General features: G+C 45.3%; 1 protein-coding gene across 1 annotated transcript in view; it reads right to left on the bottom strand.

The window, feature by feature from the left end:
• The window catches only part of Kif13b (kinesin family member 13B), a 150105-nt gene extending 144113 nt beyond the window's left edge, over positions 1-5992 (bottom strand). The window contains exon 1 of the mRNA XM_013349264.2: positions 5868-5992. Coding sequence (XP_013204718.1) covers positions 5868-5922 — 55 coding nt within the window. The 5' untranslated portion in view covers positions 5923-5992. The remainder of the gene's footprint in view (positions 1-5867) is intronic.
• Positions 5993-20027: the final 14035 nt, after the last annotated feature.

Consider the following 20027-nt stretch of genomic DNA (forward strand, 5'->3'; position numbering starts at 1 on the left):
AGATACAAAAAAAGACTTAACTAAATAGGTTAGTGAATACCACTTTCTAAAGCCACCTACAGCTTGCATCAATAAAAGCCTAACACTTTGTAAGCCAACTTCATACACTTCCCCAGCAGGTACCACTCATCTCTGCCAAGTTTCTGCAAAGAACATGTCCTGCCATCAGTGAGCAGAAATCAATAAATCTGTTTCCACTCAATAAATGCCTTAATTCATCTCCTTAAGTAATAGCTTTGTCAGTGGTTTCTCCCACATTCAGAACTGAAGGAAGCGGAAAAGTGGGGGATTAGTCATGGCTTTACAGAGGTGACAGGGAAACAGTCACACAGGTTGTAACAAAGTTGTGTGTTACAGGCATGCACCTTCAGCACAGGCTCTGGTCCTCTGTGTTCAAAGCCAAGCTTCCAAGCTTCCATCCCTGAACTGAAGGCAGGAACAATGTTGTAATGGTTGGGGTGTTTCACTGGACACTGGCACGTCAAGCAGATTGCAGCAAACAAGCACCTTCTGTTTCAGCAAACACTGTCAGAAATGTCCAGCCTGCCACCCAAGGCTCCACATTTGCCAAGCATCCTTCGGAATGATCCAAAGCCTCCCTGTGGTCAGCTTCGAGGCCAAAAGCGCCTTGTTTGTTCCCTTGCTCCCTGAGGACATTTCCTCTCTCTTTTCAGACGGGCAAGGTCTTCTAAGTTTCCCATTTATAGTTTCCCGCGTCTTCTGAAATCAAGGCTACTTGAGTAAGACCAGCCTCCTCTGACTTCTTGTTCACCCAGCTAGGTTTCTATCAAGTGGGTTTTAGGGTCATCTACCTAGTCTTCTGAACTTGTCTTGCAATCCAACAATCTTTCTCCATGACTGCGGACGCATACAATTCTGAATCTAAAGAGACCAGCTACCTAAGCTGACTTCTGGCCTAGCTGTCAGCAGGGGTCCCAAGCTTCCACCAGGCCTCCTCATCCCCTCGCCAGTCAACTTGTGGAATTCTCCTTTGGGACAGACCAAGCCTGTCTCTGTGGCCTAAACAAGCCTTGTTCATTCTGGTCCTTTATGCTTGGCTCCCAGGCCACACTTCCTCCTCAGGGAACTGAGGCCTTCCCTTCCCACCCCTGGAAATCATAGGTCTCCTGCTGGGAATGTTTTGTAACCCAGGCGGTGAAGCCTTCCCTAATCACCAGGCCTACAGAGGTCTTTCACTCCTCTAAATTCCTCCCTGTCCCTGTCACTCACCTGGCACTTAATAAGTAGCAGTCAGCTAGCTACGCCTGTTTATCTTTTCATCTTATCTCCTCACCTGACAGTCATTTCCTCATCTAGAAACCATAGAGCACACCTGAAGACACAGGACAACACTGGGCAACACAAACAAGGTCTTTGGCAAAACGTTCTCCACAAGAGCAGTCCATTTCCTTTCCAAGTGTCTTCTAGCTCTGGCCCTACACTATGTAGTTTCTATTCAGCAACAGCTACACTAATAGGCACACACCTCTTCGGCACACACGGAGTTAAAAGTTCTGTTCTTCCCACAGCATGTCTGTCTCAGCTGCCATCACTTTCCATGGCTACCCCATGGTCCCTCCACTTCACCACTAAGACCATGATTTACGGAAGTGCTGATCTGTACTTTTTTGTGTTTTCCCCTGCATTAAACACTGCAGAATGCAAACTTGAAACTCACTGGAAATACCTTCTGAAATAGTTACCACCTATGCTCAGCAGTACCTGAGATTATCCCTTCTGAATACCTTCTGAAATACCTTCTGAAATAGTTACCACCTATGCTCAGCAGTACCTGAGATTATCCCTTCTGGCTCAACTTCTAACATCATTTTCTGTTCACTCCCCTAGGCAAAGGTATTTTCTAAACACTTTGCAGTTTATTTCTTTCCCTGGATAATCTTGCACATATTCTAAAACTGGCAGTTCTCTGACTGAAGCTCCCATGCAGTCTAGAATGAGCTAGAAACCTGGCACGTAGTCACTATTCATTACCGATTATTTTTTAAAATACCCAACTATATAAAATGTCAAATTCCTGAAAAAGAGGAGTGTACCTGATACAATAATGAAAATTATGCTTTGAAAATGTTCAGAGAGGCTGAAGAGATGGTTCAGTGATTACAAACACTAACTACGTTAGCAGAGGACCCAGGTTCAGTTTCCAAAACCCAAATGAAAATTCACAGTGCCCGTAACTCCAATTCCAAGGGATCCAACACCTTCCTCCTCTGGCCTCTTTAGATACTCCACCCATGTGGTGCATATACATATACGCGGGGGAAACACTCATGCACATAAAATAAAATAGCCAGGCAGGAAGTGGCGGTGCACATATTTAATCCCAGCTTTCAGGAGGCAGAGACGTACAAATCTCTGTGAGTTCAAGGCCAAGCTGGTCTACAGGGTGAGTTCCAGGACAACCATAGGCTACACAGAGAAACCCTGTCTCAAAAGACAAAAATAATAATTACCTTTCAGGCTATTTAATGATTAGATTAATTAATAATAAATGAACAGGTCTTCTGTGCAGCATGTGGAAGGATGCAAACTTATCTGCTTAGTTGTACAGTCTGAAGGACTAGACCAAAGTTGAGCATCATAGAGCAAGTCTGTAATCCCAGTACTTAGAGGCAGAGATCAGGAGTTCAAGGATAGCCTCAGTTACACAAGTCTGAGGGCAGCCTGAGTAGGCCACCTGAGACAAATCTCAAACCAGTATCAAAAAAAAGAATGACATCATCTGTAAATACAACCTCAAGATCTTTTAAGAAACTATGCTTACCCCTTTCCTTTAGCAGTTTAGCATCCGATTTCAGAGGGACTAAAAGCTACAATGTTAAGACTATGTAAGATTACACATACATGTGAGCATAACGCTAGAATGTTAATATTAGCATATGCAAGGCCCTGGTTAAGTCCCCAGTATCGCCCAAAAAGAAAACAATGAAAAACAGAAGTCAGGAAGAGGAAGGTTAATTGGCTAGCAGGGAAGAATATAGGGGATGTTTTACTTTTTAAAAAGGCAATTTCACTATTTGTGCCACCCAGACTCACCTCAAGCTAAGATCCTCCTACCTCCACCTTCTGAGTGCTGAAACTACAAACACACACATACACACCTCCTTTCCTTATATCAACAAATTAGCCATTACAACTCTATTATTAAATTAGGATCTCCTGCCTGATCTTCAACCAAGTTTGCCAAACCCACAGACAGGTGAGCAGAAAAGCTAAAGCCCCTAAACACAACCAGCCACTGAGTCACACAAAGAACTGAACCCTACACCCAAGGGTTCTGGACATCTTCAGACTTCCCTCAAAGGACATTAATGTCATTTCAAACAATAGAGTCCATGAGTGCATTCCCGTGACCCGTTCTCAGCCTGTCTCAATGCCAATTATCGGGGTGCTTCCAGCACAGACACCCTAAGTCAGGAGCACCCAGGACTAGACCCAACTACTTGACAGCCATGTGCTATTACTTAAAACATTAATTTTCCCGGAAGAAGTAACGTTTGAAGTAATGAGATTCTTTTCAAACTCAGCAAAAAGGAGTTCAGTTTTATCACTGCTTTTTCATAGGAATTCAAGATGCCAGCTTATAAATCGCAGGCTTTAAAATTCATTGCATAATAATGTTAATGAAGAAATCATCCATGATGCTCACTGGAAAGGCAAGCCCAAGTACATATCAGAAAATAAAAGACAGGAGACAGAGTAAGCCAAGAGACTGGGGACAGTGTGTCACGGGACAAAGGAGTCAAACTGTAAACATTCATTTTTAAGTGAGTTCTAGGAGTGGTCGGGGCACCCCTACAATCCCAACACTCAGGAGGCTGAGGCAGGAAGATGACCATAATAAGTTCCAGGCCAACCAGGCCCACATAAGGAAACTGTCAATAAATAAGTAAATAAATAGATGGGAAAGAATAGGACTGGCGAGATGGCTCAGAGGGTAAGGCACGCGCTGCACAAATGAGGACCAGGGTTGAGATCCTCAGCACCTACATTTAAAAAGAGAAAGGAGGGTCAAGTTTGGTGGCCCATGCCTTTAGTTCCAGCACTTAGGCAGAGGCAGACAGATGTCTGTGAGTTCGAGGTCAGCTTGGTCTACTTAATGAGTTCCAGGACAGCCAGGACTATGTAGAAAGTCCCAAGAAAGGTCTCAAGAAAAAGGGAAGGAAGGAGAGAAAGGAGGGGGGAGGAAGATAACATTCAATCCAAGGAACAGCCAACGTGCACTCCACAGCTAAAACCATTCGACGTGTGTCTCAAAACTCTGAGAGTGATTAACAACCGCTGTCCAAATTACAACCACGGCAAATTAAGTCAAGAGAGTCAAGCTTCCTCCCAGTATTAGAAAACAAGGAAGAGGAGCCCGGCTCTCACTACCCACGCCAAGCCCTGCTGAGGTGGCCCGTTGGCGGCCTCCTTTCAGCACTAACGTTTCCAAGTGTTTTGCAAAAAAGGAAATTTTAAGAATGTGCTGAACCCATCCTTTTCAAATCATACCCAGATAAGTCAGGTTTCATTTGGCCCGGTGTGTGTGTGTATGCTTTCTTCATCACGCTGACAATCACAATAAGCTTAAAGTGAACTTAGTAAAGATGCCTGGACACTCAAAAAAAAAAAATGAAAGCTTCTGAAAGCTTTCAGAGTTCTTAGTTACCTTGGTTTATGAGAGCCTAGATTCGAGGAAGCAGTCATCTGAGAGCTTAAAAAGATAAGTCTCCCAGAGAAACCTCGCCTCATAGACTTAAGTGGGTTCAGGTGGGCAAACCAACGCCAACAAAAAAAAAAAAAAAAAAAAAAAGGAAGCTTCTGAAAGCTATCAGAGTTCTTAGTTACCTTGGTTTATGAGAGCCTAGATTCGAGGAAGCAGTCATCTGAGAGCTTAAAAAGATAAGTCTCCCAGAGAAACCTCGCCTCATAGACTTAAGTGGGTTCAGGTGGGCAAACCAACGCCAACAAACAGAAAAACGAACTAACTGCCCACACAACAACCAACCAGAAAAATCTCTGTCAATTGTCTCACATGTTTACCTCCATCTATCCACAAAAGGGCCAGGAGACAGAAAAACTGTGTTTCCTACACACTTGACTCTGAACCCAGTAAAACAAACAAGAAACTTTAGAAAGTGATGCCGGCACTTAAAAAAAAAAGATTCCAGCTAGTCAGGAGTCTGGTCAATTAGCTGCAAATTCCTTCTCCTGGGAGGGAAGCAGCAACCTCAATAACAAGACTAGTATACGAAGTGTTTTTAAACACGTCACCTCATTTAAAGCACCCTGCCCAGGCAGCCTCTGGGGAAACCGCAAAGGCAAAATCCAGCTACTCTGGGGACTTGAGTTGGGCTTTAGTCCTTCCAACTTGGAACGATGATTTACGTGACCTGGGTTTATCTACTTTCTCTACCCTCCCTACGGACTTCAGAGCATGTTTGAAAGATACAATTTCCCAAGAATCTTGGCACCGAGACTATTTATTGTTGAGTTGATGACTATCACTTCAAGCAAAAGGAAAAAAAAAGAAAAGAAAAACTCCCGACATCGCAAACCAGAAGAAACTAAGAAGGCACGTCCTTCCTTTCTGCAAACAGCCACAAGGTACAGGTTCAAGTGATGAAACGTGGAAAATCGAAAAGTGGGGCTGTCCGCTCCGAGAGCTGCGTGCACAGGCGGGCTACGAGGCCGGAGCGGCCCAAGGCCTGGCGAGCGCGGTGACAGCTGGCGGGGCGGAGGGCTGAGGGCCCGGCCGCGCCGTCGAAGGCGCACGCGCGGTGAGGGGTGCCTGCCGGGACCCCCCGGGACGCCGAGGCTAAAGCACCACAGGCACCTGTCGCCCCCGACCCGGGACGAGCGCTCACCTCGTCGGTTCATTGGCCGGACCCGCACCGCCACCTTCACTTTAGAGTCGTCCATCGTGCCGCTGCCGGGGTTATCGTTGCACCTCCGTCTGCCACGGCCACCGAACAAACTCTCCGAGTCCAACCCGGCGGGCGGGGGCTGTGGGGAAAGGGGGCGGAACTGGCGAGGGGCGAGCACTGGTGCATCCCAGAGCATGCCGGGATTTGTAGTTTCCGAAAGGCGGGCGGAGGCGCCGGCGGGAAAATTCGCGCGTCGCTCTCTGGAACTTGTAGTCAGCTGTCCCCGGTTTGAAAATGTGTTGCAGTTTCTGAACCTCCCTCTCCTTTTCCTTTTCTCTTTCTTTACTTCTTCCTCTTTCTTTTTTCTTCCTTTTTTTTTTGCGGGGGGTATGGAGATTGAAATCAGGGTTCTATGAGTATTAGGCTTGGGTTCTACCCTTTAGTTAAATAGCCGGCTTTCCTTTATTATTTTTTTTTTGAGATAATAGAGATAGTTTATTTAAAAAGAAAAAAAGGCAGCCTGGCATGGTGGTGTATGCCTTTAATCCCAGAGTGCACAGAGAAACATTGTCTCAGAAAACAAGAGAGAGAGAGACACTTCCACATACACTCCAAGGCTCCTTTTCCGGGTGTGTGTGTGTGTGTGTGTGTGTGTGTGTGTGTGTGTGTGTGTGTGTGTGTGTTGGACTTTCCCCCCTATTTATTATTCATTTATGTTTCTGTGTCTCTACACACTTGCGGGAGCATGTATCTAAGGACAACTTTCAGGATTCAGTTCTCTCCTACCATGTGGCTCCTAGGAATGGAATCCAGGTCATTCGGCTTGCCACCCAGAGCCTTTACCCACTGAACCATCTCTATGGCCAAGTTTGGGGGTTTGTTATTGTTGTTTGCTTGGTGGGTGAGTGGTTTTTTTGTTTGTGGCTTCCTTGTTTACTTTTTCTATGTTTACGGGCGTTTGCTTGAAAGTATGTCTGTGACCAAGGGCATGCCGTGCCAGCTGAGCTCAGAAGAGGGTGTCAGATACCCTGAAACTGGGGTTACAGACAGCTGTGAGCTACCACATAGTGCTGAGAACCAAACCCAGGTCCTTTGGAAGAGCAACCAATGTGATTAGTGATTAACCACTGAACCATCTCTCCAGCCCCGCCCCCTTGGGGTTTTGACACTGGTTCACAGAGTTGCTCAAACTGACCTTAAACTTGCAGTCATCCTGTCTCAGCCTCCAAGTAGTGTCAGGCCTGAGCCCCCTGGCCTCCGTCTGTCCCTAGCCTTGGCTGTCACGTAAACTCACTTGGTAGACCAGGATGGTCTCCAACTCAGAGATCCGTCTACCTCTGACTTCCGAGTGCTGGGGCTCAAGGCTTGCGCCTCACAACTCTTAACTCTCAAAATCGGTTTTGAGACCAAGCTGCTGAGAGCCGACCCTTCATCTGAAAACCTCGTCATCTCATTTTTAAAACCTCAGAGTCCAATCCTTGATTCTAATGATGCCCCGCTCCCCTCACTTTGCTGACTCATTCTTGGAGAGAAGTGGACAGACCATTCAATTCAGCCTTTCAGTTCTTTAAGTCATAACCTTAAGTTATGGAAGCAAACTCAACTCAAATGCCACTCATTTCCCAACCCGTGGCCATGGTCAAGTTATTTGGTGGCTCAAATTTCATCCTTTTACGTGTAAAATGGAGACAGTGATTAGGCAAATTGCAAAAGCTGTGTCACCCAATCTGCAGTAAAGACCCCAGGTACATTTCTTGTACGCATCAATGAAACCAAATGAAAAAAAAACTGTTTATCAGACTACCAGAAACTACTAATTGGTGACTTGTGAGCCAAGTCTACCCTGCAAACATGTTCTGTTTAGCCAACACAAAAATAAGACGTGGGAACGCGTCAGTGGCCTAACTGCATGATATGAATGCTACTAGGTCAGAACTGAATAGCACTGGACACGCTGCAATCCCAGCCTTCAGCAAGCCAAAGCGGGATGATTCTCATAGTTTGAGACCAGTCTAGACTACACGCTCCTGCCTTCGCCTACCGGGATTGCAATGAGCCGCTCCAATCTAGCTCCTTAAACAGAAGCAAGAAAAGTGGTTATGCAGTTTCAATTGGAAATTATATGTGCTTGGGAATTCAGGACAAAACCACTGAGGAAGTGTGGACAGTCTCCCTTGGGACTCTAGGTCTCCTTTGACTTCTTAAAGAAGAGGCCTGGAAGTCGTCCAGCGACAGGGGAGAGAGGAAAAACAGCTGCAGGTTGTAACCTGCAGCCTGGAGAACCCCGGGGGCTCCATAGCCAGCTAAGCCGAAACTGGAGCTGGTCAAGTCAGCAGGCTCTGGGAGACAGTGGGTTGCAAGAATGAGAAAAGTCCTGGTTTCTGTCTTGTCACTTTTGAGAATGGGAAAAGAGCAAAAAGAAAAGCCCTCTCTCCTGTGCATTTGTTTTGTAAATCAATAGTGCAGTTCTGCAGGGCTTCAAAATGTATCTCTGAGATTAACTAGGTCTAAGAAAGTCTCACTTTCCTCCCCGGTGTTTTGCAAACCTATCCATCCTGATTTCTTTTTGTTCCGTTGATTTGGCAGTTCCTGATACTAAGGAACCTTCCTTGTCCTGCCTCTTTCTTTCTTTCTTTTTTTCTTTCTTTCTTTCTCTCTTTTTCTCTTTCTCTCTTTCTTTCTCTCTTTCTTTCTTTTTGTTTTCCAAACAGGGTCTCATTATTCAGCTCTGGCTGTTCTGGAACTCACTATGTAGACCAGGCTGGCTTTGAACTCACAGCAATGTTGCCTCTGCCTCCCCAGTGATGGGATTTTGCCACTACGCCTGGTTCGCTGTTTCATTTCGTTCATCTTTGACCTGATAATGATGCCTAATGGAACACCTACTGTGTGCAAAACCCCACCCTAAGCCCTTTACGTCTCTGAGCCTTTTTAATCCTCACAGAGACTTGATGGAGCAGTTGATATTATTACCTGTACGCCGAGGATATAAGACTGAGTAACAGACTGAACGAGGCTGCCAGCATCCACCCTCTCTCCTCTGCAATCTCTGGAAGTCGAAACATCTGTATACAAACTGTTTACTGTCAGTCCCCAGAAATTCCAAACAGCTCCTGTTCTGCATTCCACTTACTTTTTAAATTCAAGATTTAATCTGAATCAACTCACTCCCACAAATCACCTGTTTGTGCATTCTTTCAAGAATCAGAGCTTGCCAGCGGTGGTGACTCACGCCTTTAATCTCAGCACCTGAAAGGCAGAGGCAGGCGGATCTCTGTGAATTCGAGGCTGGTTTGGTCTACAGAGTGAGTTCCAGGACAGGCTCCAAAGCTACACAGAGAAACCCTGTCTCACAAAATCCAAAAAACAAAAAAAAGAAAGAAAGAAAGAAAAGAAAAAAAGAAAGAAAGAAAAAAGAAAGAAAAAAGAAAAGAAAAAGAAAAAAATGAAAAGAAAGGGGAAAAAAGACTCAGAGTTCAAGCTCTGCCTGATCTACATAGAAAATTCCTGTGAAAAAAATCACACCTCTCCCATGAAAATTCCCAACTCCAGTTGTGCCCAAAGTATGATTAGTCACAGCTCTCTCTACTCTACTGGCACAGGTAGAGTAGATGGGAGTCTTCCTTCAGACACTCAGTTTCCCTCACCCCATTCCATTGAAGCGAGGTTCTGTTAGCCGGCCCCTGTACAACCTTTTCGACAGCTCCTCCATCTCCAGACCCTTCCTGACAGCTTCAGAACCCACAAGGAAAAGCAATAATAAATAATAACAACTTAATCTCTTTTTATTTAGAATTTCATATATAACTACAATGTATATATCTCCTTTCCTCCTCTTCCCAACCCCTGTAGGCCCATGCATTTGAACACTTGGTCCCCAAGTGGTTGTAGTGGCAGTGCTGTTTTGGGAGGTTTCAGAGATGTGGCTTTGTTGGAGCAAGTGTGTCACTGGAGGCAGGCTTTAAGACTCGTTGTTTTCCGGTTTGTCCTCTCTGCTTCATGCTTGTAGTTGAAGATGTAAGCAATTAGGTAGCCTCCTGCTCTAGACATGGTCACTTGCAGGCAACCAAACTGTTGAGAGTTCACGTCCAGGAGACACAAGCTAACCTAAGTCCTGATCCTCTGCTCCTTACAGTATTTTTGCCCCCCTCTTCTGAAACCCTTGGGTGTAGAATGTGTATTAAATAAAAATGTCCCATTTGTGGATAGGCACTTCATGGTCACTTATTTTCTATACTCTGACAGATCATGGTTCTCTAGAATAGAATCCATCTCCTCATCAGAAGCTTCTTTGATGAGAGGTACGATCTGCACTTACCTATAGGTAGAAGGATGAATATCTAGAAGACAGTTTATATTTATATTAAGTTTGGCAACATGATAGTCATAGGCTCTCCTCTATGGTCTATGACTCCTCCAGTCATGGAGTCCTGGCTAATTTTACAGTACCCCATCTGAGTTTCCACCTACTGAGTTGGCCGTAAGTCCACTCTTACAGCTCTTGGTCACCCTCAAGATATTAGTGCCACCATGGCCCAACCAGCTGTTGTTGTAATTTGCAGGACTTACATCTGGGTAGGACTGTTGATAACTGTCCCTTACCCCCGGCACTTTGCACAGCACCATCCAACATTTTGAAATCTAGCTGTCAGGGAGGAGGCTCCCAGTCAGTACCAAATTGATTTCTCCAAGCCCTCTGACAAAAGAATAATTCTTGACTGAAAAATCAAAGGGTCATTTCCTTAAGCAGGAATCCACATCTGGTTACTTGTCTCCCTGCCTCCTGCACAACCAAGCTACCCAAATAATAGTCTACAGTATCTTCTCTTCCTCGCCTGTCATTAGTCAACCAACTATTAATTTAATCACGCTTTCACCTGTCCTCAACCCTCCCATAAAACCGTCATGGTAGCATGTACAATTGACCTTCTCATTACAAATCTAACAAGGTAGACATTGGTCCTTAGTTTTCTTGACTCATCTGTCATATCTGGTGTTGACCATGGCCTTCTGGAAACACTGGGTTCCCTTGGTTTCTGTGACATTACTCTCTCTGTCCCCCTAGTCTTTTTTTTTTCTAGACAGGGTTTCTCTGTGGCTTTGGAGCCTGTCCTGGAACTAGCTCTGTAGACCAGGCTGGTCTCAAACTCACAGAGATCTGCCTGCCTCTGCTTCCCGAGTGCTGGGATTAAAGGCGTGCGCCACCATCACCCAGCTTGTCCCCCTAGTCTTAATTATCTTATTAGTCTAGTCAACAAATGGCCCTAGCCCATGGTCATCTTATATTGGGTATCTAGGATGCTAATTTGAAAACAGGAAAAAGGCAGTGCAGCTCAGCTGGTAGACCAACACTGGTGATGTCCTGGGTGTGAGCCTCCCAGTGTCTGTAAATTGGTGGCGGTGCCACATGCCTGTAACCCAGCACTTCTGAGACAGTGGCAGGAGGATCAGAAGCTCAAGATTGGAAAGCTGGGATGTGGCTCAGTAATGTTTGTCTACCATGCACAAAATCCTGGGTTCAATCAACAGCACCCCACAAACTGAGCATAACAACACGTGTCTGTAATCTCAGAAGTCAGGAGGTAGAGGCAGGGAGATCAGAAGTTTATGTTTATCCTTGGCTACATATGAGGTTCAAGACAACTCTGGGTTACACGAGACCCTAGCTCAAAAAACTTTTATTTATTTATTTGTTTATAATTCCTAAACTTTGGGCTAGAGAGATGGCTCAGGGGTTAGGAGCAATGGCTGCTCTTCTGGAGGACCCAAGTCAATTCCCAGCACCCACATGGTGGCTCACAACCATCTCTAAGTATAGTTCCAGAGTTTGTGATACCCTCTTCTGTCCTCCACAGACATCAAGCACACATGTGGTAGATAGACAGACATGTAGACAAAACATGCATATAAAATACAATAAAACATTTAAAAATAAATGAATTAACTAAAGAAATAAAAAGTTCCCAAATTTGGGCATGCATGGAGGTGCATGACTCCCAGTGCTGGGAGGCAGAGGCAGGTGAATCTATGAGTTCGAGGCCAGCCTGGTCTACAAGAGCTAGTTCCGGGACAGGAACCAAAAACTACGGAGAAACCCTGTCTCGAAAAACAAAACAAAACAAAAGATGTTTCCTGCTCTTCCAGAGGATCCAAGTTCAGTCCTCAACATCCAAGCCAGTTAACACCCATCTGCAACTCTAGTTTCAGGGGATCTTCTGTTCTCTTTGGGCACCCACATGGATGCACACGCCCACACAAGCATGTGTGACTTGCAGGTACACACAGACACACAGACACACACACACACACCTTTAAAAGTTCAAGGTTATTTTCAGCTGCAAAGCAAGTTCAAGGCCAGCCTCTGCTGGAGACCCCATCTCAAGAAAAAGAGAAAAGATCATTGTCATGTCTCTAGACACTAGGAGATTTGAACCGATTTCTGGGAATTTGTAGGCTCTTGCAGTTATTTTGCAGCCTCTTTGTTCTCTCAGTGTGGAACATTCCCTTTTGTGAACACTGCCCTCAAGCCGGACTGGTTGCGCACACCTTTAGACCCAGCACTCCAAAGGCAGAGGCAGGTGAGTCTCTGAATTGGAAGCCAGCCTGGTCTACAGAGTGAGTTACAGGAGAGTCGGGGCTAGACAGAGAAACCCGATCTCAAAAAACAAAAACAAAACAACAGCAAAAAAAAAACCCAAAAAACGAAAAAAAACACTGCCCTCAAAAAGGAGGTTTGGGTGGGCCTGGCTTTGGGAACAACACAGGAGCCAAAGAAAGCTGAGGCTCCTCCACTCGATCTCGTGGGAGCACCAAGCGAAGCGAAAGCAGTCAGAAAAGAAAGGCCATCTGTGTCAGGAAATAGCTCTGAGTTCTAAGAGGTCAAAACCAAGGTCCCCAGGAAGCAAGCAAGGCAAGTCTGGAGCTGAGCCTCCCAGCCCACCAGAGTCCTTCTCTAAGCTTTCAGTGTTTGCTTTAAAGCTCCTAGTAATTGCTCCCAGGGTCACAGCATTCAGCAGAAAGCATTGGCCCTTGCTGGGTATGGGTGTCCCTTGATAGTTATCCAGCTGTGTCTCTCCTGAAACGATAAAGCCACCATGCTGTGGGTTTAGGCAGCTGAGTGGAATTGACTACTATTTGGGAGGATTAAGTGTTCAAAGGATCCTCATAGGTATTGAAGGTTAAGAGGGCTCCTGAGCTGGGTTAGACAGGGCGGGCCCCAGCACTGATCTCTCTTCCCGGGATCTCAAGCCCCGAAGAACAAGGTATGCCTTGACAGCTACTTGAAGGATGATGTGGTTCTCTGTGTTTTGCAAAAATTTTGTTTTGTTTTGTTTTTTTCATCTCGTGTTTGTTGTCATTAATGTTTGAGATAGCTTCACTCTGTAACCCAACCAGTTTGAACCCTCTAGAATCCTCCTGCCTCAGCCTCCTGAGCGCTGGCATTGCAAGTGTGTTAGCCACCACACCAGTTTGCTATATGCACACACATACATACACAAGTGGAACGCTAAGCAATCCTCCTGTCTCTGCCTCCCGAGTGCTGGAACTACAGACATGAGCTATGTTATGTTAGTCATGCTGGCTACCTTTTATTAAATTCGTGTTTATTTGACTTATGCTAGGGGAAACGAAAGAGGGGACGTTTGTCTACACTGGAGACAAACGTTGAAAAGGAAAGAAGTCCAATCTCTGAGCCGGAGTGGCTTAGGCTCAAATGGGGGGGGGGGAGCGCTCACAACATGGAGCACGGAAAGAAACCACAGCCTGCATCCTGCAATCAGTTGAGAGAAAAATGTTGTGTTGGGCCTCAGCAAAGGTCTCCCTCCATCCTGGTCCTGTTGCTCTGGTTCCACTCAAATTATGAACAGTGACACTTCTTAGAGTCTCCCAAACACATTCACACTCTCTCTTCATTTGACACTGTCTCTGTTATCCTACATGCTGGCTCTGGTTGCTTGGACTCAGGTTCCACCCTCCCTAGCAAGCCTTTCCTCTCCCAGTTAAAGTCTAACTATTCAAGCTGCACGGCCCTCATGAAGTCAAGCCTCACTACCCAGCCACGTCCGTGCTTTCCTTCTGGAAACTCCGAACTCAGCACATAGTAGCATTTGGTTACCAGATGATTTAAATAATATATGGAGGTCTTGTTGTCTCATGTTAGACTCAGGACTTAACAACAGGAATGGGGTCTTCTCCGGTGTCACTCCAAGAAAAGCACCCAGCCCTCCTGATAAATACTGAGTGAACGAATTGTGGTGATCCAGTTAAAACAGCAAAGAGAGCACCAGCGAGATGGTTCCAGAGATAAAAAGTGCCTTTCTTTCTTTTTTTCTTTCTTTCTTTCTTTCTTTCTTTCTTTCTTTCTTTCTTTCTTTCTTTTTTTCCTTTTTTTCGACAGGGTTTCTCTGCAGCTTTGGAGCCTGTCCTGGAACTTGCTCAGTAGACCAGGCTGACCTCGAGCTTACAAAGATCCGCCTGCCTCTGTCTCCTGAGTGCTGGAATTAAAGGCGTGCACCTCCATTGCCCAGTCCTCCTCTTTCTTTCTTTCTTTCTTTCTTTCTTTCTTTCTTTCTTTCTTTCTTTCTTTCTTTCTTTCTTTCTTTTAAGAAAATGTCTCTTTATATAGCCATAGTTGCCTTGGAATTCTCAATGTGAACCAGGCTGGCCTTGAACTCATAGAGATCCACCTGCCTCTCCCTCCCTGGTGCTGGTGTTAAAAGAATGCACCATCACACACTACCAAAATGTGTAGTCTAGGGCAGCTTTGAACTTGGTGATGCTCTTGCCTCTTCTTCATCGTATCCTACCAGTGTGTGCCACCACAACCAACTCGTCCCCTTTAGTGAAAGACTTTAAGTCCCTTCTGACCTCTAAAGAACCAGAGCATCCCTGTGGTCAGAACTTTAAAAATTCTTCTTCCAAAATATACAGGCGTCAGAACCTCACTCCCCCCCACACACACACACATACAGGAGCTCACCATCTACATGAACACCAACTTCCTTCCCTTGGAAAGATGCCTCTCTGAAAAACATCAATAATGACTCTCCAGTGGGTCTGGTTGGCCTCCATAAACCATTCAGGGACCGAGGCTGAGGGCATCCTTTCCCTGTTATTCAAGGCAGATTGTACATTTCAGACCCCATTAGCAAGCACAAAGGGACAACCATAAACTATTCATGGGTTGTGGCACAAATGCATTGACAGCCTCGGGGGAACCCCCCTCCGCACCCGAGGGATTTGATTAGAAGGGCCTGTGGTTGCACAGAACCCCCTTAAGCTCAGAGGTTTCTGGAGCTCATCTGCAAATCTTATTTAGAATTTACAGGGATTTATTGAAACCTCAGGCAACAGGGTGAGGTAAGCTGGGAGTGAGCTGTGGAACCAGGGCTCACACCCTAATGAGAAGCACTGGGCGTTGTTCCCCAAGGACAAAAATTTAGAGAGATACTGGATGAATAAGGGGGAGGGTTGTAGCTCACTGGTAGAATGCTTGCCTAGAAATACTGGCTCAAGCTGTGGCCAACAAGCCTGAGGAATAGATGAGTAACTTGGGACTGTATGGGTTTGGGTTATGTACACACATTTCCTTCAAATGCTTTTAGCTGCCTGCGGCCTTTACCTACCTAACTACACACACTGTTCTTTGAACAAAGCACCTAATTGACCTTGGACCCCAACCCGTGCTGGGCTACGCACACACCTCTTTTTGAACAATCTGTCTATCTTGGGATAGACAGATTTCTTCTCTTAGGGGCCATCAAACTTGGACAGTTTCTATTCGAACACATGCGAGGGAAGGGTGTGACCCAGCCTGGACTAGGTTTGGGCACATGGGTACATGCACAGTAAAATAAAATCTGTACTCAGGTAAACTTTGTTTTGTTTTGTTTTGTTTTGTTTTTCAAGACAAGGTTTCTCTGTAGCTTTGGGTCCTGTCCTGGAACTAGCTCTAGTAGACCAGGTTGGCCTCAAACTCACAGAGATATTCCTGCCTCTGCCTCCCGAGTGCTGGGATTAAAGGCATGTAACAACACTGCCCAGCTCGTGTAAACTTTGAAGGAGAATCCATTTATCTTCTTATGCCTATGTATAATTGGGTGTGTATGTAATGAAAATCCAGCATTGTGGGAAAAGACATGCAGGGCAGATAGAATATTCTTTCATAATCCATTAGTCAAAACAGAGAACCCACCAACACTCTGTCCCTTAACGACCAAGCTCCTCCCTCCCTTGAACTCCATAAAAGGTAGCCCTGACCAATAGGGCGCTGGGGCACTCTCCCATGGTCACTGCTCCCTTGTGGTATATTTTGATCTTTTTCTATTATTTTGCTTTAAATAAAGTTTCCTTAATCCTTTTGTAATTCTTTATGAGCTTTTATTTCAATTGCTTGAATAAAAAGCCAAGAACCCGGAAACCCTCAACCCTGACCACCAGTGACAAAGTCAACCATGAAAGGGGGGGTGGTGACAAAATTCTGAATGGAATTGAAAGAATAAACCAACTGTGGTGCACACCTTTAATCCCAGCACTGGGGAGGCAGAGGCAGGTGGATCTCTGAGGTCAAGGCCAGCCTGGGCTACAGAACAAGTTCCAGGACAGCCAGGGCTACACAGAAAAATCCTGTCTCAGGAAAAAAAGAAAGAAAGAAAGAAAGAAAGAAAGAAAGAAAGAAAGAAAGAAAGAAAGAAAGAAAGAAAGAAAGAAAAAAACAGTCATGCTGGACATTCTGAAATGTAGTAGCAGGCCATGGAGGTGGCTCAGGGGGTGAAGACACTTGTTGCCGAGCCTGATGACCTGAGTTTGACCTCTGGAACCCACACAATGGAAAGAAATAACTGACTTCTGTAAATTGTACTGTGCTCTGACCTTTAGCCTCACGCTGTGGCAATGCATACACCCCACCCCACCAAAAATAAATGTAAAGAGGTACAGGGGTACACCTCAGTAATAAAACATGGGTTTAGCGTGTGTGAGGCCTTGCTTGGGCTTGAGGCCCAGAATAAGAGGGGAAAAAGTCCATTTAGAAGATTACGAGTTGGCAGAGAGCTTGCCTAGCATGCACGAAGACCTGGATTAGATATCCAGCATCAAATAAAACCAGTCTTGCTTGGCACATCTGTAATCCTAGCACTTGAGAGGTGGGTGGAGGAAGAAGAACAGAAGTTTAAGTCCAGCCTGGGCTACAAAGCAAGATCCTGTCTCAAAATAGAGAAAATAAAGTATTGTTGTTGTTGTTGTTGTTGTTTCAAGATAATTATGCCTCTAAAAGGAAGCCTGTAGAATCCTTCCCATGATACTGGGCCAGTAATTACGAGCCTGTTTTCCCAGGGACTGTGTCACCTCTGGTGACAGGTGGGTGGGGGTGAGGCCTGAACTTAGAAGGGAGAAAGAAGATCCATTCTGACTCACCCCGGTGAATAGGTGTCATCGTGGGGAAGCACGGAGGGAGGGTTCCAGAGTCTTGGTACAAAGGGAAATGAAGATGAGGAAATGCTCAAGCCAGCAGGGAGACCACATGAGCACACAATCTTCTAGTCAGGGGACATGAAACAGTTAAAGAAAAAACTCAAGACAGTCAGGCGGAGATGGGGGGGGCACACACAGGAAATGTCACAGGGTTCATCTGTCTGTGCCACAAAGGGAGACTGGTTTCAGCTGGCCCCAGTCTGGAAGCTGTTCTTCCGACCAGAAAGCCAGGAGCGGGGGAACCTCCCTGTGCCACGCATGACTCATTCCCAGGCAGCTGAGGCAGGCTCGCAACAGGGGGGCGGCGGCTGTGGCCTGTGCACACCCTGTATCTTCCGTGCCCGGAATGGGAGGCATGTCCCATGTTCCACTGGAGGGAATGAGGCATCCTCGGAAGTTGAGAGAATAAATCAGGACCCAGCGACAGAGGTTCCAGGCAGACACAGGGCTTGTGTGGCAAACTAGAGAGAAATACAAGTGAATCTTCAGCTGATCTCAAGCAAAGACATCTTTACGGTTGGGAGTTTCGAGAAATTTGCCCTAAGTCTGTGTTGGGGGAATCAAGGACTCAACCCTGAGACAGATAGAGACCAAACTTTACTCTTTTATTTTCTTTTTTAATTCCATTTGTTTATTTGAGCCAAGCACAGTGGCTTTCACTTCTTTAATCTTAGCACTTGGGAGACAGAGACAGGTGGATCTTTTGTGAGTTTGAGGCCAGACCGGGCTATGTTGTAAAACCCTGTTTCCAAAACAAAACATATACTTATTTATTGTTTTGTTTTACCCGCTGAGTCATCTGCCCAGCCCAGACTTTTCTCTTTCACTCTATGTGAAACTGGCTCCAGCAGAACAAATTAAAATCAGTTGATTCAGAAAACATAAACCTTTAGCCGAACATTGGTGGAACTCTCAGTGTGAAGGCAGGAGAGAGAGAGACAGGAGTTCAAGGCCAGCTATGGCTGGATGCTACGTTCAAAGCAAGCCTGTGTTATGTGAGTCCCTATCTCAAAAGAAAGACAAAGAAGAACAAAAGTGAAATCTTGAAAGTGTCTATAAACCACTATAATCCACAAATTGGGACAAGTTTGCAGTTAGCTCTGGGTTAAAGTCCTAAAGGAGTCTTAACAAATTAAACACACACATACACACACACACACGCACACACACACACACACACACACAAAGAGGTCAAGAGGAATTTTGGCAGAGCTTACTCCTAGACTGTTTCCAAAGGAAGCACTGTGCTGGCCCCTGAGCATGTGAAAACCATCAGTCTGACCAAGAGAGGCACAATCAGCAGCAGCCTCTTCAAATCTTAGTCACCACGGCTTATCAAGTCCCTGTGTAAACACAACAGTGGCATATCATTTTTTTCATCTAACAACTTGGCAAACTTTTTAGAAGTTATTTTGCATTCATTAATATGTCTGACGATCAGAAGACAACTTGTGGGAGTCAGTTCTCTCGATCCATACGCTCAGGGCATCGAACTCAGGTCCTCTGGCTTGGAGGCAAAGTAATCCCAAGCAATCTCCCGGGCAACTTGGCAATTTATTTAAAATGTGATGTCTTCCTTGGCTTGGGTTTGAGTAAGATGACTGTCGTTTTCAGAAGGACAACCAGGGGCACAATTGTACTAGACAAAAATGATACATATAATCTATAACAATGGTACAAGTTGCTGCTAAATATAAAAAATATGAAAAATGCAGTTACCTTATGCCTTTCATTCTGTTATTCGCTTTTCTGTCACATGCACACTACTGCTTAAACAAAGACCCATGCATCTAGTTGACAGAGGCAATTAGTGGTAATGAATAAGGGAAGTCATTTAAAAATGTGTATAGCTGGATGTCATCCGCCTACTGTAATCATAGCAATTGGGGGAGGGGTATAAAGGCAGGAGGGTTACAAGTTCAAGGCCAGCCTAGACTATATAATGAGTTCTAGGCCAGACTAAACCATATAGTGAGATTTTTGCCTCAAGAAACAAAACGCAGACTGGTTATGGTGGCGCACACCTTAAATGCCAGCACTCAGGAGGCAGAGACAGGTGGATCTCTATGAGCTCAAGACCAGCCTGGTCTACATAGCCACTGCAAGATCAGCCAGGGCTACACAAGCATGACCTTGTCTCAGCAAAACGAATAACACCAACAATATAAAACAAAATACATAGAATAAAAACACATTCTTTTTTTTACAGGATGAGGATATAGCTCAATGCTACAGGACCTGACTAGCATATGTGAGGACCTGGGTTCAACCACCAACACTCCTAAGCAACGTCTTCAGGCAGCACATGTTGTACCACTGAGTCGGCTTAGCAGGTTAAGGAAGCTGCTACCAAGTCTGAGGACCTGAATTTGCTCCCAAAGCCCCACACAGTCGAAGGGAAGAAGTGACTTCTGAAAGTGTGTTCTCTGACCTCCATGGATAATTTAAAATAATTCCCCCTAATATTCTGTATTCTGAGCTCAGAGCCTGGTACATAGTAACACATGCCTTAGCACTGAGCTGCATTCCACAACATCTGTCTGTCTGTCTGTCTGTCATCTGTCTTGTGCTACTGCAGATGGAATCTAGAGCCTTGTGTACGTTACTCAAGTGCCCTACCACTGAGCTTCACCCCCTGTGTCAATCTTTTTATAATGCTTTTTGTGGGTTTCCATTTTGTTGCTGTTG

This window comes from Microtus ochrogaster, chromosome 17, assembly GCF_000317375.1.
Source record: "Microtus ochrogaster isolate Prairie Vole_2 chromosome 17, MicOch1.0, whole genome shotgun sequence".
In the NCBI taxonomy this organism is placed as follows: domain Eukaryota; kingdom Metazoa; phylum Chordata; class Mammalia; order Rodentia; family Cricetidae; genus Microtus; species Microtus ochrogaster.